This window comes from Lepus europaeus, chromosome 1, assembly GCF_033115175.1.
Source record: "Lepus europaeus isolate LE1 chromosome 1, mLepTim1.pri, whole genome shotgun sequence".
Classification (NCBI taxonomy): domain Eukaryota; kingdom Metazoa; phylum Chordata; class Mammalia; order Lagomorpha; family Leporidae; genus Lepus; species Lepus europaeus.
In genome coordinates this window covers 113,936,029-113,963,804 of record NC_084827.1, presented here as the reverse complement: position 1 = coordinate 113,963,804, position 27,776 = coordinate 113,936,029, and the positions used below count along the sequence as shown (strand labels likewise).

Here is a 27,776-nt window from a genome sequence, read left to right as displayed (position 1 = left end):
TTAATTTATTTATTAGAGAGAAAGAGAAACACTCTTTTGATTCACTCCATGTATACTTTCAACAGCTTGGCTGGGATTTTGTCAAAGCCCAGAGTCAGGAATGCATTACAGGTTTACCATGTGGGTAACAGGATCCCAACCACTTGAGCCATCACCACTACCTTTTAGCATATACCTCATAGGAAGGTAGAGTCAGGAGATAAAGCCTGGACTTGAACCCAGGTACTCTCATTTGGGACATGGGCATATTACCAGCTAAGCTAAACAGCACCCTCACCTTTCAGACTCTCTCAGAGACCTATGTCCTGTACTTATAGAAGCTAGTTGCTTTCTGTTTATCTGGGGAGTAGAATTTTTTTTTTTCTCTCTCTTTTTTTTTTTTTTTTTTTTGACAGGCAGAGTGGACAGTGAGAAAGAGAGAGACCATCCTCCTCTGCACTCCCGGGCCACAGCGGAGAGCTGGCCTGGAAGAGGAGCAACCGGGACAGAACCGGTGCCCCGACCGGGACTAGAACCCGGTGTGCCGGCACCGCAGACGGAGGATTAGCCTATTGAGCCGCGGTGCCGGCCCTGGGGAGTAGAATTTTAGGTTGGAAATAATTTTCTCAGAATTTTGAAGGCATTGTTCCATTGACTTCTAGCTTCCAGTGTCAGTGCTGAACTACTCCAGTATTATTCTGATTTCTAATCCTTTTTAAGTGACCTGTTTGTTGTTGTTTGGAAGCTTTTAAGGACCTTGTGGTCAGTTCTAGCATTGACAAAAAATTCTTTTGGGGCCAGCATTGTGATGAAGCAAGTCAAGCCATTTCCTGTGATGCCAGCATCCCATATGGGTGCTGGTTCATGTCCTGGCTGCTCCACTTCTGATGTAGCTTCCTGCTAATGGCCTGGGAAAAGTAGCAGCCCCTGCCACCCATGTGGGATACCTGGATGAAACTCTAGCTCCCAACTTTGGCCTGGCTCAGCCCTAGCCATTGCATCTACTTGGTTAGTGAACCAGTGGATGGAAGATCACTCTCTCTTGTCTCTCCCTCTCTCCTATAATTCTGCCTCTCAAATAAATAAAACATAAACTTTAAAATTTTTTTATTATGATTTGTGTTAGTGTGGTCTTCCATAGATCTTAGAACTAATGTGCTTTGTTCAAAAAGAGTGTCCTCTGGAACAGGTAGACAGTAGCACAGTGGGTTATGGCACCTCTTGGGACACCTTGGGTCTCGGCTACTCTATTTCTGTCCCAGCTTCCTGCTAAGAGAAGACAGTGGATGGTAGTAGATGGCTCAGTTACCTGAGTCCTTGCTACCTACATGGGAGATGATGGAATTCCAGGCTACTGGCTTCAGCCTAACTTAGCCCTGGCTGTTGCAGAATTGGAGAGTGAACCAGCTGGTAGAAGATACCTCTCTCCCTTTCTCGCTGTCTCTCTCTCTTTGTCTTTCCAATAAATACATCTTTTTTTCTTTATTTTTTAAGTCTGTCCTTCCATTCCAGAAGGTCATGCTTTCTTATTCTGGAAAGATTTCTTGAATTATTTGTTTAGGTAATTTAAAATCCTTTCTTTTAAAATTGTTTTTTTCTGGAGCTGTTCTTATTTAGACCAAGACCTCTAGCACTGAGCTCTGGTTTTCTTCTTTCTTCCAATTTTTGAGTCTCTCTCTCTTTTTTTTTTTTTTCCCATTTAAAAAAGATTTTCTCAACTTTTCTTTGGTCCCATTTTTTTTATCCTTCCCATTTCAATTATCATATTTTTAATTTCTAGTAGAGTTTTTGATGGTCCTCTAAATGGTTTTTGTGTGAAATGTTTTTCTTGGTGCCTGAATTGACTCTCATTTCCAATCAGTTCCTTCTTTCTTTTTGTTATTCTTCAGATCTATAGCATATGTTGGGCTGTGTTCATGTCTATGCATTAGGTACTTACACACTTGTTAAGAAGCTTCGTGTTGAATTGGCAGGACTAATGGATGGATTTTGCACAAGACAGCCTAAGTAGGTCATTTTTCAGAGAGATACTCTTGGTATCTCTAAGTCTTGTCCCTTGAGATGTTCTCTTTTTCCCAGAGACAAATTTTATGATCTCTCACTGTAGGGTTACATGGGTGGCTGCTTACTTGATAAGAACTGAGCACAGGAAGGAGGCTTAGTATCTCCTTGTTTATTGTGTAGACTTACACTTAACTCCCTATTTCCTTAATTGTGCCTCTGTCCCAGATTTTTCTGGCTCACCATTTCCAGACAAAATAGTTTTGATGACTAGTTTGTTGTCATGTATGCTTTTTAAGATTTCCTTTTCTTTTATATGTGATTTTCAGCAGTTTGACTATGATGTATCTCATTGTGGTTTTCTTTGTGCTTATCCTGCTTGGAAGAATCATTGGAGCTCTTCAATCTGTAAATATGTGTCCTTAAAAAAATTTTGGAGTTTTTCTTCTCCTTTTTCTCTCTTTCTGTGGCTCCATGTAGATGTATGTTACACTGCTTAATAGTGTCCATCAGATATTATTTTCCAATGTTTTCTCTCTGTTCTTTAGATTGAATAATTTATTTTGACAGTCTTTACTACTTTGTTTCTCCCTTTTGCTCTTAAGCCCATATACTTATTTAAATTGTAGAAATGAAAATTCCATTTCTAGAATTTACACCTCTTTTCTTCAGTTTTTGTTTCTCTGCTGAAATTTCCAATTTGTTCATTTATTGCTAGCACATTTTTCTTTCTCATTTTGAACATTCTTGTAATAGCTGCTTTAAGATCTTTATCTGCTAATACCAGTATTTGTGTTACTTTATGGTTGGCTTCTATTGATTGTCTTCTCCTGAATGTGGGTCATATTGTCTTGATTCTTCATATGTTAAGAAAGTTGATATTAGGTGCTGGCGCTGTGGCACAGTGGGTGAGACCGTCGCCTGCAGTGCCAACATCCCATATAGGCACTGGTTTGAGTCCTGGTTGCTCCACTTCCGATCCAGCTCTCTGCTATGGCCTGTGAAAGCAGTAGAAGATGGCCCAAGACCTTGGGCCCTTGCACCCATGTAGAAGACCCGGAAGAAGCTCCTGGCATCGGATAGGCACAGCTCCAGCCGTTGCAGCTAATTGGGGAGTGAACCAGCGGATGGAAGACCTCTATGTGTCTCTATCTCTCTCTCTCTGCCTCTCTCTCTCTCTTTGCCACTCTTTCTCTCTCTCTGTAACTCTGACTTCCAAATAAATAAATATTTTTTTTTTTTAAAAAAAAGGTATCCTATCCTGAACACTGTGAACCGTGTATTATAATGATTCTAGGATTTGGTGTATTGTTCTGGGGAGTGTTGATGTTTTTTGAGAGGGAGAGAGAAACAAAAGAAGTTAGAGAGCAAGCTCCCATCCACTGGCCCACTTGGCAAATGCCTGCAGTGGCTGGGAGACTTAAACTGGGAACTGAGAACTCAATCTGGGTACCCCATGTGAGTGGCAGGAACCCAACCACAAGCACCATCATCACTACTTCCCAGAATCTATACCAACAGGAAGCTGGAATAAGATGCCAGAGCTAGGAACTGATCATCCCAATTAGTGTTCTCTTTTGTTTTATTCAAGGAATACAAATTTCATGTATTTCATACAGATTTCAAACATTTCATGTTTAGAAACATGGAGATAGTTCCCACAATACCTTCCCTCCCACCCTTCCTTCTCCTTCCTCTCTTATTTCCTCTCTCAATTTTTACAGTGACCTACTCTGTTTATTTTATACTCATAAGATTAAACCTACACTAAGTAAAGAGATCAGTAAATAGAAGAAAAAAACACGGTCCCTCCACAGTAGAGACAAGGGCTATAAACAATCATCAAATCTCAAAATGTCCATTTAACTCCTATGCATTACATTTTTGGTACTCCATTAATTACCACAGATTAGGGAACTGTTAGGGTCAGAGCACTGCCCCTGGAGAGTATTGGTTTTCTGTGTTTGTTTTTGTTTGTATTTCTAGACAGCTAAGTTGGCTGGGCTGAAATCTCAACTATGTGTCTGCACAGACTATGTGTCTGCAGCTGACATCGCCATTCAGTTGCTTAGCCTTAACTGCATTGTTTTGAGTCTGCTGTTGGGTAGATCAGTGAGCAACCACTTTGGGAATTGTGATTCTTTACTTTTCAGCTGTTGTGTTAACTTAAACCTCTAAAAAATTTTTTTCCCAAGAATTTATACTTATTTGTGGAAATGTTGATCTGCTGGGAGGTATTTTGTTATTTATAGTACAGTACACACACACACATTTTGTTTGTGTTTTTATTTATTTATTTGACAGATAGACAGTGAGAGACAGAGAGAAAGGTCTTCCTGCCGTTGGTTCACCCCCCAAATGGCTGCTACGGCCGGCACGCTGCACCGATCCAAAGCCAGGAGCCAGGTGTTTCCTCCTGGTCTCCTATGTGGGTGCAGGCGCCCAAGCACTTGGGCCATCCTCCACTGCCTCCCTGGGCCACAGCAGAGAGCTGGACTAGAAGAGGAGCAACTGGGACTAGAACCTGACCTCCACATTTTGTTTTAAAATGTCTCATGAATTTCTATTAATACTTCCAATTCAGCTCAGTACTATAAGGTTTTTATTTACACCTGCATCTTCCCTCTTCTGTACTTACAATTGTGGTTCTTAAGGACATAAAATAGATAGAATTAGGATATCCTATGATTATTTAATTCTTATCAGCAAATAATATTGCTTACTTTTTAATTTTAGACTGATAAGACTATTCATTTTGGTTGTCTGAAACTTGTTTACAGTTGATTCTTTGTGAAGGGCTTGTGGAAGCACTATTTTCTGAGTTTTTGCATTTTGGAACAGTATTTGCGTTTTCTATGTGTTAAAAGTCAATTTTACTGAATATAAAATATTTTTATGTTCTCTTTTCTTGAATATCTTAAATAACCTCCTCCATTTTCTTCTGTCATAAAGTGTTACCTTTGAAAAATTTGATGTCAGCCTTTTGGGTTGATTTTCTTAGGTGCATGTTGTACTCTTTCAGTCAGCAGTTTCAAATTAAAGGTTTTTTCAGGGACTTCTTTGAAACAGTTTTTATTATTTTCTTATTTCAAGGACTTGTGTTGTCTGAGTATCAAATCTTCTTTGTACTTTGTTACCTGCTTTTCTTGAAATCCTTTTTATCTTTTTTTAATTTCAAAAATGTTCCTTCTTTTTACCTTCTAGTTCTTTTAAAGCATCATCTGCTGTATATATTTGCTCTTAGGTTCATTCAGATTTGTTCTTCATTTATTTCCTGAGTTCTGTTACCTTATTTCTGAGTTTCTTGATATCCAACTTACGTTGTTTTTTCATGTCTTGAATCATTTTTGTAATGTCTTTTAGCTCATTTTGAAATAGTAGGTTACAATTTTCATTCATTTTGTGAATATATGTTCCTGGTAGGCTTTTATCATCAGGATGGTATTCTGTACCTTACTTTTTTCTTCTAATAACTTTATGGGATTGACCTACATCATTTTCTGTTGCTTACTTGTATGTGAAATTGAGTTTCCTGGACCCTAAGTAAGTGGTTTGGGAGGGCTTTTTTTCTCACGCAGCTCTGTTGTTTTTGGACACTTCAAAACTCTGGCGCTTGCTCTCTGGGATTTTTAGGCTCTCTGTTCCCTTCCCCACTTTTCTTCTGGACATTTTTTCTTCATCATCGTTGTACCTGTTGTGGTGAATTTTTATTCCACACCCTGTAATTGATACTCATTTTGCCTCCGTATCATGGAAAGGCCAGTTTCAGGAGTTCATAAAGATGGTCTCGTCCAACATCTTAAGACTCTCAGAGACCTAGCCATGTGGTCACTAATAGTGCAGAATCCTTCCAATTATAGGTCCTGCGCTCATCCAATTATAGGTCCTGTGAGTTTGATGAATCCTTTTTGCTCTTTTGGGAGTCTCTCGTTGTCAGTTCTGTCAGGCATCCTGTTTCTTTCTGTTTCTCCCCAACAGATAGTGATGGCATGCAGGTCTTGTGGTTGTTGATTTGTTCCCACCTGCTAATTGGAAAGGACTCATGGGATTCTTGTCATCCAGTTTTGTTGTAAATGTTGTCTGGGTTTTTTGGTTCACCATTTAGTTTTTCACTTTTTTTTTTTTCATGGGGATTTATGGGTTCTCAAAAAATTGGGCCCCTTCCTCTCTTCTTCCCTCCCCTCTTCGGATTTATTATTATTATTATATTATTATTATTTTTTTTTTTGAGAGGCAGAGCTACAGAGACACGGGAGAGGAGGGAGAGTTGTCTTCTACCCACTGGCTCGCTTCCCAAATGGCCACAACAGCTAGGGCTGGGACAGGTTGGAGCCAGGAGCCAGGATTTCTTAAAGGTCTCCCACATGGGTGCAGCGGCCATTACCAGGGAGCTGGATTGGAAGTAGAACATCCAGGACTTGAACTGGCGCTTGTATGGGATGCCTGTGTTGCAGGCAGCAACTTAACCCGCTGTGCCACAATGTGTGCTCCCCCGAGAATGTTTGTAATATGTCACTTAATTATTATTGATGGTGTTATTTAATTTGATTAATCTTGTCCTAATTAGATTATGTATTCCTCTAAGTACTATTTGAAATTTAATTAGTTCCAAGGGCCAGTACAAGTTGAGAACAGTCTACAGTGTCCATTAGTACTGGACATGTAAGCAGTAGCTCACAGTTGTCACTTTGGAAATTTATCTAAAGATAATTATAGACCAACTTATAACCTTTTAATTATAGGATTAGCAGCTACTCTTACAAATGGAAGGGAAACATGAGGATATCAGCTATCCTGCCTGTATGTGAAGTTAGTTCATGCATCATCTTTGGCATATATGCCATAGCCTGTCAGCCTCTGGTCTAAACATTCCTAGAAGACATTGATCAGCTTTAGAAACATTGCGTAAAGAAGACATCTTCATACAGAGTGATAACTCATTTTTGTCTGTCATAATGGAAAAATATTGTCTAGAAAATAAAGAGATTCTTGAGCAAAACATTTAGTCACAATAGCAACAGTGACACACAAGGACATTTTGTTAATTTAAAGAAAAGGTGGAGGAGTGTGTGTGAGATGTGATTGGATTTTGATCAATGCAGAGGAAACTAAAGAGGAGAAATACTACTTTGAGACCAATAAGAAGAAGCATTACTCTTTGTATTGGTTAGTAATGTTAGGGATCTTATTCTGACTGTACTCTGATTCCTTTGCTTTTGAACTGATGTTCTAAAAAAATTAGTGAATACAAGTCAGTTTCTGAAATATAGCAGAACTTTATTGACTTAAAAAAACTTCTCAATTTATCTCAAGATATTTACTATGTCTTTAAGAATTTAGTATTTCTTAGTTTCACTTTAATTGACTCCCTTGCTGGAAGGGATCATACTTTGTTTTCATTTATGAGGATTATATACTTTGTAATATATTTATTTAAAATTACTCCTAATTTTTACCTTTTCAAAAAAATTTCCAACAGGCCTCAACAAATAATGAAAGCTCTAATCACAGTTTTGGAAGCTTGGGATCTTTAAGTGACAAAGAATCAGAGGTAAGTAATTTCATTTTAATTATGATGCTAATAAAGTAAAAATGAAAATTACCTTAATTAAATAGAAAGTTTTTCTTCATCAGTACATGTGCTAAAAGGTAATGCTTTTGGAGTTTTTTGTAGGAGTGTTTTGTTCTGCTTTATGAAGAACATCATTCAAATTGAAGACATTATTTGGCATTAAAGTATAGTTTCTTGGTTATATAGCTGAACTTGTATTTTAGTGATACATAGATGTTCTTAATGGAAGACCATTACTGACTGTTCATAGTTTTATGTGATTAATGATAAGGTGGTTTTGAAATACACTGGGTTTCACCATGTCTGTTAATTCTTATTATAGTACCCTCTTAGTTTTATTCTGGGTAAGGGTCTGTGTACTTCTGAGATCCAGATTAGTATTTCTCATGGAGGCATGCTGTGGATATTTCACTCTGCATATTTTAAAAAAATCTGAAGAGTTCTCTCTCACTCACCTTACCAAGAAAATACATGGGATTTGTAAATCAGTGTTTGGATCCATGGTATAGTTCATTTTGAATATGATAAACACTTGAGGGCATCTTTTAAAAAAAGTAGGTGTCCAGGACTTTCTTTGGGCTTTAGCATTTGTTTGGTGCTCTAACTTCACTTTCTGTGGAAATATCCTTTTCTGTCCTCAGGTTATATAGTTATGCACTAACATTTGTGTGTGTGTATGTATGTGTGTATTTTCCCTGTAAGTATTAACGTACTTTTTAAATGTTTTTTATTATTTGGGTTAGTGTAGATATTTCACCTTTATAATACCACCAGGTCATTAGCACTCAGGAACCCATAGGCATTTGGTTTCAGTGTTCAGTGAAAAGGGAATGTAAAAGGTGGCATCTTTTTAGCTCTGTATTATTGAAAGCATCTAGGACTCTCTAGTGGACAGTTTTGTGCAGTTCTCTGCAGGCTCCCTGATACTTCAAAGGAGTGTGGCCTAGGGTTCTCACTCATCAGGCTTTCCCTTCCACAGAGACAACTGGCAGGCAGCTGAAAGAACTGTGCAAGTGACGGGACTTTATCTGCAGTAGGTTCCCTTGAGGTAAGCTAAGCAGTAGTAGCCCTTGTAGCACCAGATTATCGCAGTTTAGGGTTTTTTTCCCCCTAAATTAACACACTTATGCTAAGTCCTTAAAAAAATTTTTAAGGTTAATTTTAGTCAAAGTGTAGTTTTTCAAAAACGATCATCAAGGATGTTTCACTTTAAATTTCCTGGACTTTGAAACAGTTCTTGATGTTTTTATAGAATTGAATATATTTACTAATTTTACGTGGCACCATTTTGTGCTGCATAAAAGCATATATGTTACAAGGGCAGTAAACTGATTTCAGGTGTTTCTCTATGTTCATAAAATATGATATTTTTGTTAGATTTTTAAAAAAAATTATTTTTCTGTATTCTTTATGAATACCCATATCCCCCAATTGGTTATAGATTTAGTATTTGGATTCTTTCATAGGAATTGATGTATAAGAAAATTTCACTTCCCTTTTAAAAATACCAAAGATCACTTTTAGCTGTATTTTTAGTTAGAATGTTGGTGGTTCCCACCCCAAGTCCATAGTGGCATTTGTAGTGAAACAATTTGGAAGAACATTGCACATACTTAGCTTTTCTTCATACAGATGAGTTGACATTTGGACAGCAAATGTTAAAAAATCTTTTGTCTTTTGCTCTTTTTTTTTTTTTTTAAGACTTATTTATTTATTTGAAAGAATTACACAGAGAGAGGAGAGTCAGAGAGAGAGGTCTTTCATCCAATGGCTCACTCCTCAGTTGGCCACAACGGCTGGAGCTGTGCCAATCTGAAGCCAGGAGCCAGGAGCTTCTTCCGGGTTTCCCATGCGGGTGCAGGGGCCCAAGGACTTGGGCCATCTTCTACTGCTTTCCCAGGTCATAGCAGAGAGCTGGATTGGAAGCAGAGCAGCTAGGACTTGAACTGGTGCCCATATGGGATGCCAGTGCTTCAGGCCAGGGCGTTAATGCTCTGCGCCACAGCACTGGCCCCTGTTCTTTGTTCTGTATCTGAGATTTTGGCAGATTATTTATATTTTGGAAGTGACTATTTTTCCTTAAAAGTAACATAAACCACTTTAATTATTTTATTTCTGTTTTTGTGAGGGAGTATCTGTCTTTACATTTAGGAAATTGCTTATGTGGAAAATGATTCCCAGATTTTTTTTCTCTGTAGTAGGTACCTTATTTATAAGAATTCCCTTGAGATGAAATTCATACATATCAAAATAGAAATAATCATGGATCATTAAGTATAGTGTTGAGTATGAAAAGGTGCCACATAGAAATACTGCTTTTTTCCCCAGTATACCCCTCAGTAAAGTTAAGATAGTATTCCATTGTCTTCGGATGTCATTTATTCTTTTGGTAATTCATCCCCTAAACCATTACATTTTCTTTTTGAAGATTTATTTATTTGAAAGTCAGATTTATACAGAGAGGAGAGGCAGAGAGAGAGAGAGAGCTCTTCCATCTGCTGTTTCACTCCCCAATTGGCCGCAACGGCCAAGCTGCGCTGATTGGAAGCCAAGAGCCAGGAGCTTCTTCCATCTCTCCCACAAGGGCGCAGGGGCCCAAGGACATGGCCATCTTCTCTACTGCTTTCCCAGGCCATAGCAGAGAGCTGGATAGGAAGTTGAGCAGCTGGGACTTAAACCAGTGCCCATATGGGATGCCAGTGCTGCAGGCGGCGGCCTTACCCGCTATGCCACAGTGCCGGCCCCACCATTATATTTTTTAAAAATGATAGTTTTTGTTTTTGTGAGCAGAAGATAATAAAAGGTTTATTTTTAAAATAGCTGTCCTCTACCGTTCACCTTTTTAGCTCACCCTCAATTTTTCTAGCTTTTCTTCTTGGTATTTATTTCCATAATTTAATATATTTTGGCTCACCACTTAGACATTATCTTTGTTGGGGAGGAGGGTTTTATTTATTTATTTATTTATTTATTTGAGAGGTAGAGCCACAGACAGTGAGAGGGAGAGACAGAAAAGTCTTCCCTTCACTGGCTCACTCCCCAAATGGCCACAATGGCCAAAGCTGCTCTGATCTGAAGCCAGGAGCCTCTTCTCTGTCTCCCATGTGGGTGCAGGGCCAAAGCACTTGGGCCATCCTCCACTGCTTTCCCAGGCCACAGCAGAGAGCTGGATTAGAAGAGGAGCAGCCGGGACTAGATCTGGTGCCCAGATGGGATGCTAGCACTGCAGGCAGAAGATTAACCTACTGCGCCACAGTGTCAGCCCTGACATTATCTGTTGACCCCTTAGGGTTTGTGATGGTTTTAATAAACTAATACTCCCTTTTTCCTGCTTTTTATCCTTATCCCTGGTACTTTTTTCAGATATCTACAAGTTTCCTGTTATCTTCTGTTGTCTTAACTATTAAAGCTGAAAAGCATGTATTAGTTACTGTTAGGTTGATTGAAGCTGCTTTAACTGAAATTTTTGTTTCACTTTGTATATGAATTACTTTATATAAGAATTTGAGGTGCTGGGGCTGGCGCTTGGGCTCACTGGGTTAATCCTTTGCCTGCGGCAGTGGCATCCCATATGGGTGCTGGGTTCTAGTCCTGGTTGCTCTTCTTCCAGTCCAGCTCTCTGCCGTGGCCTGGGAAGGCAGTGGAGGATGGCCTCAGTGCTTTGGGCCCCTGTACCTGCATGGGAGACCAGGAGGAGGTTCCTGGCTCCTGACTTCGGATTGGCGCAGTCGGCCATATCGGCCATCTGAGGAGTGAACCAGCAGAAGGAAGACCTTTCTCTCTGTCTCTCTCTCTCACTGTCTGTAACTCTACCTGTCAAATAAATTAAAAAAAAAAAAAAAAGAATTTGAGGGGCCGGCACTGTGGCGCAGCTGGTTAATGCCCTGGCCTGAGGCACCAGCATCCCATATGGGCGCCCGTTCAAGACCTGGCTGCTCCACTTCCAATCCAGCTCTCTGCTATGGCCTGGGAAAGCAGTAGAAGATGGCCCAAATCCTTGGGCTCCTGCACCCAAATGGGGCCCCCCAAAAGAGTCTCCTGGCTCCTGGCTTCGGATTGGTGCAGCTCTGGCTCTTGCGGCCAGTTGGGGAGTGAACCAGCAGATGGAAGACACCTCTCTCTCTCTCTCTCTCTCCCTCTTTCTCTTTCTCTTTTTCTCTCTCTCTGCCTCTCCTCTCTCTGTGTAACTCTTTCAAATAAATAAATACATCTTAAAAAAGAAAGGATTTGACTTTTATTTCTAAATTGAAGAATTGTAGAATGAAAAGATCTTACTCTTGTTAACAAAATCTTCTGGTTGTTGGGAGAGTATTGGTTTAGTTTTATTTTATGTCATTCTGAATCTATTCTTTGGGCTTCAAAAAGTCAAGTATATTTTCAGTAAGCATTTACTGCAGCACAGACAATATTAAAATGAACAAGATGCAATTCTTGACTTCACATGAGGTCAGTGCCTAGTAGGACAGACAGATATTTAGACAGACTGCTTTATGAACTGTTTCGTTCACAAAATAAGCAGAAAATACTCTTGGAGCAAAGAGCAAGAACTTCCCAATTCCATCTGATCTCAAGGAAGGGAGGCAGAGGTCTTTCTTCAAAGAAAAGATAGTACTTGAGTTATTGAGAAAGGCTGTGGATCCATCCTGGAGGACAGCGGCCAAGTGTGAGAAGGACTTGAGTGAGATTTGCTTTTGTACAGAAACATGGCTAGTAGTTAGGGTCCAGGCAGTAGGGCAGTGATTATCAGCTTCCAGTACTTCAGATCATGAGAGGCTTTCACAGATAGCCAGCTGCCCAGGTTATTCTGCCCATTCCCAAACTTCTGTTGTAGGGAGTGTTTGTGTTTGAAAGATAGTCAGGTGTTAGGATCCTTAAATATTTCATTCATGGTGAAGAATCTGGACTTCAGGCGATGGGAGAACCACTGAAGCAGGGGACACAGAAGCCTCCCACAGAGAGCAGCTTAGAGGACAGGACTGGAGGGAGGTGATTCCTGAACAAGGAAGATCATTTAATTAAAGAGTAATGCCTTCTTTACAAAACCTCAGACCTCCAAGGTTCAATAATAGGAGGAACAACTTGAAATAACAGGGATTCTGATGGTGGTGTTCCGAAGTTTCCGTTTTGGACTCCGATTTCTCCCTGAAATTTTCTAATTTCGCTGAGAGTTAGGGTGACTTTACCACCCAAACTTTAATGTGTGAATTAATTATTTGGGTTCTTATGTCTGGATAGCTGAGTTAGGGGTTTACATTCGTAGCTCAGATTCCTCGATTTAAAAAGTGGAGTCAGTAGGTCATTAAACCTTGAATTCGAGTAAAGAAGGTCAGAGGAGGAGCCTAGGATTATTCAGAGGAATCCAGCTTTAATCCTTTGACTGAGCCAGGTAACAGGAGAAAGATGAACACATTTGGCCCATGAGGTAATAATTTGAATTCTTTGGTATAAATAGGTGAAGATGTTATTGTAGGCAGTAAAAACTTTCTGGAGCTCAGGAAAGAAGTTAGGCCAGAGATTAAGACTTAGGAGTTTTTGGTATAGGTGTTAAAGGCTTGAGTGTAGGTAAACCCATCTGAAAGTGTGGTCTGGGGATTCCTAAGGGTTCTGGAGTCCCTTTGAAAGTGCTCAGGAGATTAGAATGATTTTTTGCAACAGTACTTAGACATTATTTGGACTTTAAACTTTCATTTTCTCATGAGTTTACAGTGAAAATTTGTAGAGGCTGTATGTCACATGATCTCACAACTGATACTTTATGTATGGTGTAGTTGGATATTCTAGTATTACCAAATGTTTTGTTTTAAATCCTAAAATGGTAAATATTGATAGTTGTAATCCATATAAATTAAAGCTTTTTGGTCCTCAACAGCTTTTAAGAACTGTAGGGGATTCCTGAGACCCAAAAGTTTGAAAGCTGCTTTTGTAGATGAACTCACCCAGATAGTGGACGTGGTGCAAGTTAGTTAGATGAGATAGGTGTGCTGGGGAGAAACTGAAAGCCTGTTAAATAGGTGGCATATGGAAGAAAAGCAAGAGAAAGATCAGGAAGGGAAATAGTGAATGGAATTAAATGCCACAGAAGTCAGTTAAGATAATCACCGTAAAAATGTGACTAAGAATTTGCAACTTAGGCTTAATTTTAATAGATGAATGCAAACAAGATGCCGGATTGTACTTGATTAAGGAATGATTGAGAAGTGAGAAAATAGTAATAGCAAATATTGATTCCTTTGGGCGGAATCTTGACTGTGAAGAGAAGGAAACAGGATCTGGAGCTTGACATGTTATGCTCTCAGGGAAAGGGCCATATAACACAGCCGCGATGGAGAGGAGGAAAGTGAGCAGAAAAGATGAAACAAAACCAAACACTTTTTTTTTTTGGAGGATCTGAAATCCAGACCCTTTGTGGGCAGGGTTAGTCACAAGTGGTACTAGGAACATTCTTTCCTCTGCTTTAGGGGTGAGTAAGTGAACTTGCATGTCTAAAATCCTTTTCTCTTACACAGCTGTCAGCTCAAAGGAAAGCAGTGTGAAAGTGTGTTTGAGTGATAGAGATTTTATGGGAGGGTCAGGGAAGGGAGTTTGCTGGGGACATTCATTCCTGTTTAAATGTTTTAGAATACCTGAAGGACTTAGAAGTGTGCCTTATCTGTTGCTTTATTTATTTTATGACAATAAGAGAAGTAAGTAGCCCATGTTACCTGATTACCAGCGTTTTCCATATGAGTGTCTTCTAAGTTTCAGAACCTACCTTGGTCCACCTGTTTGCTGGAGGACCCCTACATTTTTTAACACAACCTTCTTTCTGTACTTTCATCTAAATTCTGTTCAGTTGCTGTCCCTATTCGTATCTTAGCCCAAGATGCTGAGATAAATCATGTGTCCTCTAGTTCATTGGGAATTCATAATGATTAATAATTACCATAATCATTCCTCCCTACCTCTCCTTTTGGGTATCCTAGGATATAATTCTCTGCTTTATTTCTCACTGAGGTTGGATATTTGTGACTGTACATAAATACTTAATTACATTTTTAGTAATTCATGTTGGTGAAACAGACTTATATCTGTATGACAGTGCTTCAATAGGTTCTTGGAAAAGTGGAGTTAAAACATAGTTTATTTTGGAGCAGAAATTTAAAAAATCTTTAAAAAACTTATTTGAAAGACAGAGATACAGAGATAGACCAAGAGAGAGGTATCTTCCATCTGTTGCTTTACTCCCAAATACCTGTAATAGCCAGGGCTGGGCCAGGCCAGAGCCAGCAGCCTGAACTCAATCTGTGATTCCCATGTGGATGGCCAGGAACCAGCTACTTGGACCATCTCCTGCCTCTCAGGGTGCATAAGCAGGAATCTGGAATCTGAAGCAGAGCCAGGGTTTGAACCCAGGCTCTCTAATAAGGAATACAGGTGTCCCAAGCAACGTCTTACTCACTAAGCTAACCTGTCCCAGTGCAGAAACGTTTGGAAATCCATGTATAGTGTTTTTATAGTTCATACTTTCCATGCTTGTTTTGAAAACTCCTCATTTGCATAGATTTCAAATTTTTTGCACCAAAATAAACATTTTTAAATTTTGTTTTCCATAAACTTTTAAAAGTACGCTTATATCATACATGTGTGCTTATATATAGTACTGGTATACTTCATAAATGTTTGTAAAGCAGAGATAGGTATCAACCTTTTATTGCTTCAATTAATCTTTAATATTTTATCTCATAATATTTCTGTATAAACCAAGTTAGAATTGAATAGTTTGAAATATATCCTAATTCTAGAACCAAAGTTGTTTATTTCTGTTTCCTCCTGAGGTATCATTAGCTCTTAAACCCTTTGTCCACTGGTCTTGCGTTACTCTTTATTTTCACTTTAAGTATCTTTTGGGATTTTTCAGTTGTGTTCTTAAATTATGTATATATGGAAGCAGAGGAAGTTCTTGCATATAGCATATTTCCTCTCTTTACCTTATTTAAAGAGAAAAGCCTGTTTAATATGTTATAATTATCATTAGCTTCCTGCTAACGTGCACCCTGGGAGGCAGCAGGTGATGGCTCTAGTGGTTGGATCTCTGCCACTTAGTGGGAGGCTTGAGTTGAGTTCCTGCCTCCTGACTTCAGCCTGGCCCAGTCTTGACTGTTGGAGGCATTTGAGAAGTGAAGCAGAATATGTGAAAGATCTGCTTCTGTGTGTCTGTATATCTCTCTTTCTCAAATATGTAAAATAAATATTAATTGCATTTGATAGTTTGTTGATTGATTTTAGAGCAAGAAAGCCATAAGCTAATTGATGAAAACAAGATTGGAAGAGAAACATGAATCCAAAACGAAGACATAGTTTTTAAAAAGTAGAAGCACATGTAGTACTTGTCCATAGTAGGTGCCCAGTAAATATTTGTTGAATGAATAAATTTTTTTTAAAAAAATTGAGAAGCTGGCACTGTGTCATAGTGGGTAAAGCCACTGCCTATGGCGCCGGCATCCCATTTGGGTGGTGCTGGTTTGAGTGCTGGTTGCTTCACTTTCGATCCAACTCCCTGCTAATGCACCTGGGAAGGCAGTGGAGGATGGCCGAAGTCTTGGTCCCTGCACCTACGTGGAGGACCTGGAAGAAGCTCCTGGCTTCATTCTGGGAAAGCTGCAGCTGTTGTGGCCATCTGGGGAGTGAGCCAGTGGACAGAAGTTCTCTGTCTCTCTGCCTCAGCCTCTCCTTCTCCTTCTCTGTAACTCTTTCAGATAAATAATTCTTTAAAAAAAAGGGGGGTGTGTGTGATTTTTTTATTTGAAAGGTGGCATTAAAGAAAGGAAAAAAAAAAAACATATCTTCCATTTGCTGGTTCACTCCCCAGGTAGCTGCAAAGATCAGGGCTGAGTTAGGCCAAAGTTAGGAGCTCAGAGCTCCATCTTGGTCTCCCATATGGGTGGCAGGGGCCCAAGTACTTGAGCCATCTTCTGTTGCCTCCCTCCAGCAGGAAGCTGGATCAGAAGCAGAGCAGCCAGAATGTGAACAGGCACTCGGATATGGAATGCTAATATCCAGGCAGTGGCTTAACTTACTGCACAAGTGCCAGCCCCTAATGAGTAAATTTAGCACCACTGTCTACCCAGCTCCTCAGCAAACTGCTACTCTTTGTCCAGCACACCCATCTCATGTGTCTCTGCTGCTCACACTTCCTAATGTTACACAACTTAGCAAGTTTGAAAAACAGTTTTCAAACTTTTGGGTTTCAGGACTTCCCACCACCTCTACACACAAAATTCTTTCTGTTGAGCCCCCAAAGCTCTCATTTGTGCAAATTATAACCTGATATGTATCATTTTAGGATTTAGAACAAAACATAACATTAGAATACATAAACATATAATCCATAAATCATTAGACTGTTATATCACTATCTTACAGGAATACTAGAAATTCTCACTGTAAACTCAGGAGAAAATGAAAATGTAAGAACATGCTGTACAATGGTAGTGTAAGTTTGATATTACTTTTGAAAGTGAAATTTGGCATTATCTTTAAAAATTTAAATGTGCTTATTCTGTGATGTAGCATTTACATTGAAAACTATCACAGAGAAATAATGAGGGCTTCTTGTTTAAGGGATCATGTGTAGGAGTGTGTATACCAGGGGTAGGTTACCCCTCACAGTGCAGTGTGAGACCGCTGTTCTGAATTGTACTCTTACAAAAGTCCTCTCAAAACATCAGCATTTCCTTCCCTCTGCAACTGTGTCTTTCAGATATGTAAAATAAATCTGGGGTGGTGGTGGGGAATGAAGGTCAACATTTCCAGGATGAATTACTTTGAAATATTGATTCCCAGTCCTTCCTTGATGCAACTATTTTATTTTGGTCATTTGATTTGAAAGGTACTGAAAAGAATTAAGAGTAAGAGTTATTGTTTTTACAATTACATTTCTTTAGGATACTGAGTTGTGGATGCACAGGGTATGTGTAAAGGAAGTAAAAATAGATCCTTCAGGCTTGTTGTGAGCTGGCATATTTTAAGTTTACCTGTAAGATAGCACGTATCTTAGTTGGGTGCTTACTCAATTTCTTCTTAAAGATGCTCTATCATCTTTAATATTACACATTATTAAATAATAAAAGCAGCCGGCATTGTGGCGCAGTGCATTAAACCACTGTCTGTGCACTCAGAATCCTGTATGAGCACTGGTTTGAGTCCTGACTGTTCTTTTTCCAGTTCAACTTTCTGCAGAGAGAGAGAAAGAGAGAGGTCTTACGTCTGCTGTTTGACTCCTTGGATGGCCACAAAAGCCAGAACTATACCCATCTAAAGCCAGGAGTTTCTTCTGGATCTTACACATGGGTGCAGGGGCCCAAGGACTTAAGCCATCTTCTGCTTTCTCAGGCCACAACAGAGAGCTGGATTGGAAGTGCAGCAGCCAGGACTCAAACCGGCGCCCATATGGGATACTGGCACTGAAGATTGTGGCTTTACCTGCTATGCCACAGCGCCAGCCCCCAGATAATAGTTCTCAATATTAAAGTTTTTGATCCTTGGGCAGAACCAGAAAATGTGAATTTGTAGTAAAAAGTTAAAAAAAAAAAAAAAAGGAGTGCCTTGTATGTTTGACTTTGTTGAGAAGAAGCTTGCATTTTACGTTGACTAAATGTTTTCCTAAGGATCCAGATTTTCCTTTCTGGTGTGGCACTGTTTTGATATATGCCATGAAAGTAACAAAGATATTTCTCTTGATTTTCCTGTTTCACATCTGCTTCAACAAATTTTTGCCTAGAGATATGAATAAAAAGTGAAGATTGTTGTTTTTATCAACTGGAGGCAAAAAGATTTGTCACACCGTTTGTTCAAATTATAGTAACCTTGAATTTGATGCCTGAGTATGAGTTGTGGGAGTAGCCAGTGAATTGTATATTTGAAACTAATCTTTAGCTACCTTAATCTTTCAAAAAAAAATGATTCTGACATGTCTGAGAATTGAATATTTTGTTAGGGAAATCATTTAATATTGGAATAACTTTTCCTGTTTTACGGTTTTTTTCTCATTTACCTGAAAGAAATTGAATATATTTGTTAACTGGTATATTTTTTAAAAAGATTTATTTTAGATTTTTGAAAGGCAGAGTTACAGCGAGAGAGGGAAAGAGATCTTCTACCTGCTGGTTCACTCCCCGAATGGCCGCAGTGGCTAGGTCTGGATCAGACGAAAGCTGGAAACTGGGAAAATCTTCTGATTCTCCCACGTGAGTGCAGGTGCCCAAAGCTCTTGGGCCGTCTTTGGCTGCTTTTCCAGGCACAGTAGCAGGGAGCTGGATCAGAAGTGGAGCAGCCAGAACCTGAACCTGCACCCACGTGGGATGCTGGCACTGCAGGTGGCAGCTCAACTTGCTACACCACCCCAGTGCCAGCCCCAACTGATGTAATTTTATTAGATAAAATAGCATAACTTGTTATCCATTTAGTCAATCCTGATGAACTCCAGCTAAGGTAGAGTGAAAAGCAAACCTTAATATCTACTTAAAAAATTTTATTTATTTATTTATTTATTTGAAAGGTATAGTTAGAGAGAGAGCTCTTCCATCTGCTAGTTCAACTCCCCAATGGCCACAATGGCCAGGGCTGTGCCAGGCCAAAGCCAGAAGCCCAGAACTACTTCCAGATCTCCCGTGTGATTGCAGGGTCAAGTACTTGGGCTGTCTTTCACTGCTTTCCCAGGCACATTAGCAAGGAGCTGGGTCAGAAGTGGAGCAGACCAACAAAGAAGGATGTACTTTTCTCTGAAGGGAGGAGAGAACTTCTACTTTGCTTGTGACCTTGTCTAAATACTAACAGAGATTGTGGATTCAAAAGGCTTCCATAGCCTTGGCAGCTCATGTAAAAATTGTTCTCAAAGAGTTTGTGTGTGTGTGAGTGTGTGTGCACATAAATTTTTGAAATCTTTACTTAGTATAGAGTTGTTCTTCTGTGTATAAAGTTAACTGAAAACTTAGTGGAGAATGGGAGAGGGATGAGGAGGTGGGAGTGGGAGAGGGGTATGGTAGGAAGAATCACTATATTCCTAAAGTTGTATTTATGAAATTTGTACTCCTTAAATAAAAGTTTCCTTTGGCGAGGGGGCGGGAGGAGGGTAGAGGAGGGGAAAGGAGGAGCAGCCGGATTTAAACCAGCACCCACATAGGATGCTGGCGTTGCAGGCAGCAGCTTAATGCTACTCCATAGTGCCGGCCCCACTTTCCTATAATATATTTATGCTGATAATTATAAATATCACTCTAGTTTGAGACTTAAAGAAGTTTTTACCTATTTTTATGGAATAATTGAGTAGATTTATATCCCTTGTTCAGTGATAGCTTTAAGATTCATATTTTCTTACATTTGGTCTTACTCATATTAAAAAATATATATTTACTTTTAAGATAAGCCAAGAAGTCAGTTACCTGATTGGATATAAAGTCCTTGTTTGGTAGTCATTGACTTAAATTCCCATGAAATTAAAGTATCAGTTTATCCCTATCACCTGTTAGATTCTTTTGTTTGTCTTTGTTTTTTGAACAAATTTTGAATTGCTAGAAAATATTGGGTAATTCACACTAATATCTTGGGAAATTTGAATGCCAGAGAAGTCATTTAGGTTTTGGTGTGATTACTAATTGATTTAAAGAGCACTTGTCTCCTTTCTTCATTTTTTTCTTACTACTCTTCCACTGTATGTAGAATTCTTTGGTCCTTTGTCCTTAGCTATATGTGACAGAAAGAAATGACAGCATTATTACCAAGAGCAATTACAGGCTTGAAAATGTACTCTATAAAGTGTTTTATGAGTGCCAATTTTGTACCTCAGGTAAGTACATAGGTGGCCAAGTTGATGTCCTTTGGATTTCCTCAAATAATTTCTCAAACTTTAAGCTGCTAATTTGTTTCTTCAAAGGATGTTTTATGAAGAATCCCAATATTAAAATAAAAGACATGTTTATAGGGACCTGGTGGAAATGACATAGATGGGTCTGCCAGGCTGGACCTTTGAAACGCACCCACCTTTGTCTATCCCCTTTAGTAATTTCTGGGATTACAACTCCTCTCTCCTACAGTATCTCTCGAAAACAATTTGAAAATTGCAGATGTTGGTCAGAACTTTCTGTCTTGATGGGCCCTCTTAGAGATTAAATATTTGATGAGTTTTTGCATATTTCCATCCAGGTTCTGAATCCTCAAGTAAGTCTTAGACAAATGAATGACTGGAAAGCTGGCAGCAGTGGACTTCATTGAGGGTTTTTATTTTGCTTTGTTTAATATAGATGTCCAAATTATTTACATTCAGAACTAAAACTATTCCGTTCAGTCTGCTTGAGTGCTGGTGATGGCCTAGATTGCAGGCTCTATGGCTTGTAGTCTATAGAACAATTGAACAGGACCTTAAAGAAAGAATGTAACCTGTTTTGCAAGCCCTGCAAGTTTTTTTAAGCTGTTAAGGCAGATGCTGCCAGTCACTTAACATGTGACACATGATTGAAGTTCTGAACCATTAAGTGTGTGGAAATTTGAGGAGATAGGATAGCCATTCAGATAAGAAAATTGGATACTTATTGATATTTATTGAATACCCACTGTATTGTAGATGTTGTACTAATTATATTTCTCAATTAATCCTCAAAATCCTCCTGTGCCTCTGTTAGCATATTTTAAACTGATGAGAACATTGATTGTTGGGTTGAATAGCATGCCAAGGTTTACACTGTATAATGGAATCAAAGGTTGATTTTTAGTCTGTTTTTTCAGACACCCAGGGTGCTTGAAGTTTTAGGGAAATGTAGTGCATATACACTGACAGAAAAACCCTAGTCGTGTCCTTGTAAACAGTCTTTGAGAGGAGAATAGTCACAGGCCAGCACCAGGTAGCAGTCTTAGGACATGAATGATAAAAATAAGGCATCATGGGAAGGGATAAGGTTGTGCAAATAATGGAGACATTTACTTTATAGGCTAATTTAAGTGTATCTAGGTTTCCCACACTCATCTTCTATTCAGTTTTTCAGTATTTTATTACCTATTTTTCTACCTTTTTACCCATACATTACAGTCTTAATATGAATCCTAATACCCTTTTTCTATTCCTTCCTCAAATTCTTTATTCTTTTAATTTATTTTTAATTTTTTATTTACTTATTTGAAAGGCACAGTTACAGAGAAAGAGAGAGATCTTCCATTTGCTGTTTTACCCCCAAATGGCCACAAGGGCCAGAGCTGTGCTGATCCAAAACAGGAGCCAGGATGTGGGCACCGCAGGTGGCAGCCCCAAAATTCTTTAAAGGAGATAAAATTGTTATCTTTTCTTTATTACTGTAAGCAGAATGCAATTTGTTTGTTTGTTTATTTGTCTAAACAAAATATCATTTTACCTATAGGGCTATCCTACTTCCCTAGGCTGAGGAATGCTGCATTTGAGGAAATAAAACAAACCTTAAATATCCTAAGTGTGTATGCCAAATACTTTATCTTCCCAGCCTTCTGTTGGAGATAGCCAAGACATGTTACCATTTGAATGTTTCTGAGGAACTTTTCAGTGAAGCAATCTTTATACCAGTTGAACCACCCCTTATTGTCCCTGCATCCACCCCCATTTGAAACATAGTCACTGTCTTTGTTTGTTTGTTTGTTTTAAAGATTTATTTATTTTACTTGAAAGAGTTACACAGAGAGAGGAGAGGCAGGGAGAGAGAGCACTTTCATCTGCTGGTTCACTCCCAAAATGGCCACAACAGCCACAGCTGGGCCTATCCAAAGTCAGGAGCCAGGAGCTTCTTCCAGGTCTCCCATGTGGGTGCAGAGGACCAAGGACTACTGCTTTCCTAGGCCAAAGCAGAGAGCTGGATTGGCAGTGGAGCAGCCGGGACTTGAACCATTGCCCATATGGGTTGCCAGCATTGCAGGTGGCAGCTTTATCTGCTACACCACAGCACCTGCCCTGTTGTTTGTTTTTAAAAAGATTTATTTATTTATTTGAAAGGCATAGAGAGGGAGAGAGAGAGAGGTCTTTGATCTACTGATTCACTCTCCAGGTGGCTGCCACAGCTGGGAGTGGGCTAGACTGAAGCCCAGAGTGAGGAACTTCATCCAGGTCTCCCGCATGGATAGCAGGGGCCCAATCACTTGGGCCATCCTCCTTTGCTTTCTCAGGCACATTAGCAGGGAGCTGGATTGGAAGTGGAGCAGCCAGAACATAAACCAGCACCCATGTGGGATGCCAGGGTCGCAGAAAGTGGTTTTACTCTCTATACCAGAATGTCGGCTCCTAAATGTAACTGCTTTGAACTATTGTTCCTTGGAATATACTTCAGAAAATTATATGGAGCCATTTAGAATATTACATTTTCTTGTTTTTAAAAAATGCTGTTTGCAGGGTTGATGCTGTGGCATAGCGGGTAAAGCCACCACCTGCAGTGCTGGCATCCCATATGGGCACCTGTTCAAGTCCCAGCTGCTCCACTTCTGATCTAGCTTCCTGCTGATGGCCTGGGAAAGCAATAGAAGATGACCCAAGTCCTTGGACCCCTGCACCTGTATGGGAGACCCAGAGAGGAAGCTCTTGGCTCCTGGCTTCAGATTGGCGCAGCTCCAGCCATTGAGGCCAGTTGGGAAGTGAACCAACGGATGGAAGACGTCTCTTTCTGCCTCTCCTTCTCTCTCTGTGTAACTCTGACTTTCAAATAAATAAATAAATCTTTAGAAAAAAAAATGCTGTTTCTGGTGTAACTGTTTAAGGATTGTAACTTTTTTTTTAAAAAATAAATTTCAGTTTTGCTTTTTTAAAAATTTATTTGAGTGGCAGAGTTACAGAGAGAAGTGTTCTATCTGCTGTTTACTCTGGTTTGTGAAATGAAAATGTAAAAACAGTTTATTGGGCATAATGAATTTTATCTATAAACAATAAAAATTTGAGATATTTTATAAGGTTGAGTCATTTAGTTATTTGAGTGATATGTCATACAGAAAAAATAGTGTTTGGAGCTGATTTGATTTGAATTCTTGCTATACCAGAATGAATGTATTAAACATTCATATGTATTTGTTAAGAAATAGCTATATACAATAGAAGTGGAATGGGAGGGTGAGATGGAGAGAAGATAAAGTGCTTGTCTTTGAAGAATTCAGATTGGCAGCATTCAGTACATTTCTGAATTGGTTAACTTGTTGGCAGAATGGAGGTAAAAGAACGTAAAACACCAAAGGTGATACTTAGAGGAACAGTGGGTATATGCTTAATTAGAATTAAGTTATGTTTTGCCATTTACACTGTTTAATAATAGAACTAAACAGAGACATGAAAATATGGATTAATACCCTTTTTTGTTTGGTGACCACAATCTTTTGAGAAATTTAAATGGCATCAGGGCCATTTGTTCTGTTGTGTTGCTGCAGATTAAGCTGCCACTTGAATGCTGTTATCCCATACAAGAGTGCCAGTTCAAGTCCCAGCTCTTCTGCTGATCAGCTTTCTGCTAACGCTCCTGGGAAGGCAGCAGAGGATGGCCCAAGTAGTTGGGTTCCTGCCACCCATGTGGGAAACCAAGATGGAGTTCCTGGCTCCTGGCTTTAGCCTCGCTTAGACCTGGCTGTTGCGGCCATTTGGGGAGTGAATCAGTGGATGAAAGAGCTCTACAAATAAATAAATCTTTTTTAAAAAAAGATTTAAGCCATGTAATATAATTCATTCAGATACTCCATGGACTCCTATTAAGTTCAGGAATTCTTCTGACCCCAGGAGTACTTACAAGGTTTGAAAATTTGAGGGCTCAGTACTATTTCCTTGTGTTTTGTTCTTTTTGACTAAGCACAGTAGTTTGTCAGATTCCAAAAATATTACTTGTTGGGGCCATTGCTGTGGCGCGGCGAGTTAAAGCCCTGACCTGCAGCACCAGCATCCCATTTGGGCACTGGTTTGAGTCCTGGCTGCTCCACTTCCTTTCCAGTGGAGGATGGCCCAAGAACTTGGGCCCCTGCATTCATGTGAGAGACCCGGAAGAAGCTCCTGGCTCCTGGCTTCAGATCCGCTCAGCTCTGATCATTGTGGCTATTTGGGGAGTGAACCAGTGGATGGAAGACCTCCCTCTCTGTCTTTACCTCTCTTTTTAACTGTTTCAAATAAATAAAATAAATCTTAAAAAATATTTATTGTTTTAGCCTAATGAAAATATTTACCATCTGTTTAAGGAACAAACCTTTGATTTAGGATGAGAGCCAACATCTATAGCAAGGGCCACTTATTTTTAGACCTATAGTGTTTCTTGCACTATAGGTCTAAAGCATTGCTTTACTGTGCCATTGTAGAAAAGCAGCTGCAGACAGTACATAAGTGAGTGGCTGTGACTGTGTTCCAACAAAGCTTTATTATGGACCATAAGATTTGGATTATTGTAGAAGTATGTTCGCATCATGTGTTGTATGAAAACAAGTAGCAAACGGATTTGACCCACACATCATAGTTTGCTGATCTGGGGCGTAATCCACTAATTTGCTGTAACTTGCTGGATAATGATTGCAGCGCATTTAGGTAAACGGTCCTTTCAGCAGGGATTGTGTGTATCAGAGTTCATGTCCTGCTTTTTTCTCATCCGAGCTTACTGTTACAGATGGAGTCTGTGTGGATGCTAGGAAGCTAGTAAGAAAAGCGTCGGGATTCCCTCCCACCCCCATCTCCAGTTAACAATTTGAAGGGCATCTTGTAAAGGCTAATTACTCTCAGATTTATCATCCAACTAAAGTAAAATTATGTAAGTGGGAATTTCAGGTGCTATGTTCAAGATCTTCTGTGCTTGCAATTTTAAAGATTTATTCAAGAAGTTTTATCTTTTAAATAGTTATATGTAAATTAGTGTTCATTTGAATCCTGTGAGCACTACTGAACACTATTTGGTCCTGAAAAGAAAAGTGATTTTTATACTGGTTATATTAATTTGTATGATGAAAATGTAATTTAAAATTCTGTTAATTTTCCATAGACACCAGAGAAGAAACAGTCGGAATCATCTAGGGGAAGAAAGAGAAAAGCAGAAAACCAGAATGAAAGTAGTCAGGGTAAGTGAAGCAGCATCTTCCTTGAGAGCCCAGTAGGCATTTACAAATAACTGTTCTTTTTTTCTTTTCTTTTAACTGGTTAATATTTTAATTGTAAAATAAGTAATTTCATATCTTTGTGATTTTATAGCCATTATATAAATTCTGCATTGATAATAGTTTAGGCATGAGAAGCAGTGGCATGAAATTAGTCTTTTTGTATCATTTGTACCACAGGTCTTAAAGTCATTGTGTTGAGGAGTTTTGACATCTCACTTCTATTTTAATTTGTGTCCTGGAAAGACAACTATCAATGTTACCTTATGCCTTCTATTTCTCTTTATTTTAATTGTGGTAATAAAAAAACTGTAAATCTCACTTTAGAACAGATACCTAAGCTTATTCTTACTCTATTTTTTTAAAGGCTGTATAAATGAGAATCTTCATTTGAAACACCATATTTTTACCAACCTAGAAAAATTATTTTCTTTACACTACGAAGTAATAGTAATAGGGAGTAATATAGGACTAATAGTTAATTTGAATACTCAATATAAATAAATACTAATATTATGTTTGAATACTCAAATATAATAAGTCCCTTAATTCATAATGTGCCGGCACCACAGGATGAGGATTAACCTAATGAGCCACAGTGCCGGCCCCTCTACTAAATCTTAAAAAACAGTGCTTAGTGATGCAAGTGCCTAGACTGAGGCTTCTGGATTAGTTGATCCAACTTTTTAAGAACTTATGTTTATTTTTTTTAATTATTATTTTTATTTATTTGAAAGAGTTACAGAGACAGGTAGAGCCAGAGAGAGAGACAGGTATGCCATCTGCTAGTTCACTCCCCAAATGACTGCAACAGCCAGAGCTGAGCTGATCCAAAACCAGGAGCTTCTTCCAGGTCTCCCATGCGGGTGCAGGGGCCCAAAGACTTGGGCCATCTTCTACTGCTTTCCCAGACCATAGCAGAGAGCTGGAACAGAAGTGGAGCAGCCGTGACTTGAACTGGCGCTTATATGGGATGCTGGCACTGCTGGCCAGGGCTTTAACAGCCACAGCGCCGGCCGTGAACCCATGTTTTGTGTGTGTGTGTGTGTTCTGCCATCCACAGTCTGGTTTTGAGATGGTTGCCTTCACTCATACTTGCTTCAGGCAGAGGCTGGCTTTCTAAGTGTGCCTATCCCCCACCCCTTCTTTTAGAGAGAACTTCTTCAAGTCCACTGAAAACTTCTCCTGTAGTTTTATATACCAGATTGGGTAATGTTTCCATTCCAAAATGAATGATTGACTAGCACCCTTAAAAAATCAAACCCATCTCTGTACTTAAAATTCTCCTTGCAAAAATGGGTTAAATGAAGAAGGGATGGTATCTGAACAAGATGAGATTTTTGAGGCGGGAAGAGAATTAGAAGTAGGAGCTAAATAGACATCAGCCTTCCCTGAAAATACATGTGCTATGTAGGGAAGAGTAGTGTTAACACAACAAAATTTGAGTTCAATTAGGGAAAATGAATTGGGGAAATAGCCTTTGGGTAGGCAACCAAAAAATCTGTGTCTTCATGAACAAATAGTACCTCTTCAGAATATGTAGGAATATAGTCAGAAGTCCTTTTTTTCTTTATTTTATTCAAAAGGGTTAGAGAGGAAGAGATTATCTATCTGCTGGTTCACTCCCCAGGTGGCTGCAATAGCTGGAGCTGGGCCAGACTGAAGCCAGGAGCCAGTAACTTCTTCCAGGTCTCCCATGTAGGTGCGGGGGCCCAAGTGCTTGGGCCATCCTCTGCTGCTTTCTCAGGCCATTAGCAGGGAGCTGGATCAGAAGTAGAGCAGCCAGGACACAAACTGATGCCCATATGGGATGCCGGCATTGCAGGGTGTGGCTTCACCTGCTATACCACAATGCCATCCCTGGGTGATATAAAATATTTACAGTCGTATCTAGCCTCTAAAGAAATCTGCATAAAGTTATTGTTTAAAATTTCTAGAGACAAGTGACATGCCCTTATAACTGTATATAAACTTGTATGTGCAACAATGTGGAGATTCCTTTCCTGATTCAATAAAATGCTGGAATACTGAAAAAAAAAAAAATTTCTAGAAGGCAGTTACAGTCTTTAGTACTTGTGTGCATCTGTAAACATTTCCTTACCTTAGTCCAAGAAGGAGTTTATGTTTGTTGAAC

General features: G+C 39.3%; 1 protein-coding gene across 1 annotated transcript in view; it reads left to right on the top strand.

The window, feature by feature from the left end:
- TLK1 (tousled like kinase 1) overlaps positions 1–27,776 on the top strand; it is a 164,003-nt gene that overhangs the window by 73,110 nt on the left and 63,117 nt on the right. The window contains exons 3-4 of the mRNA XM_062187791.1: positions 7,460–7,531; positions 25,531–25,606. Coding sequence (XP_062043775.1) covers positions 7,460–7,531; positions 25,531–25,606 — 148 coding nt within the window. The remainder of the gene's footprint in view (positions 1–7,459; positions 7,532–25,530; positions 25,607–27,776) is intronic.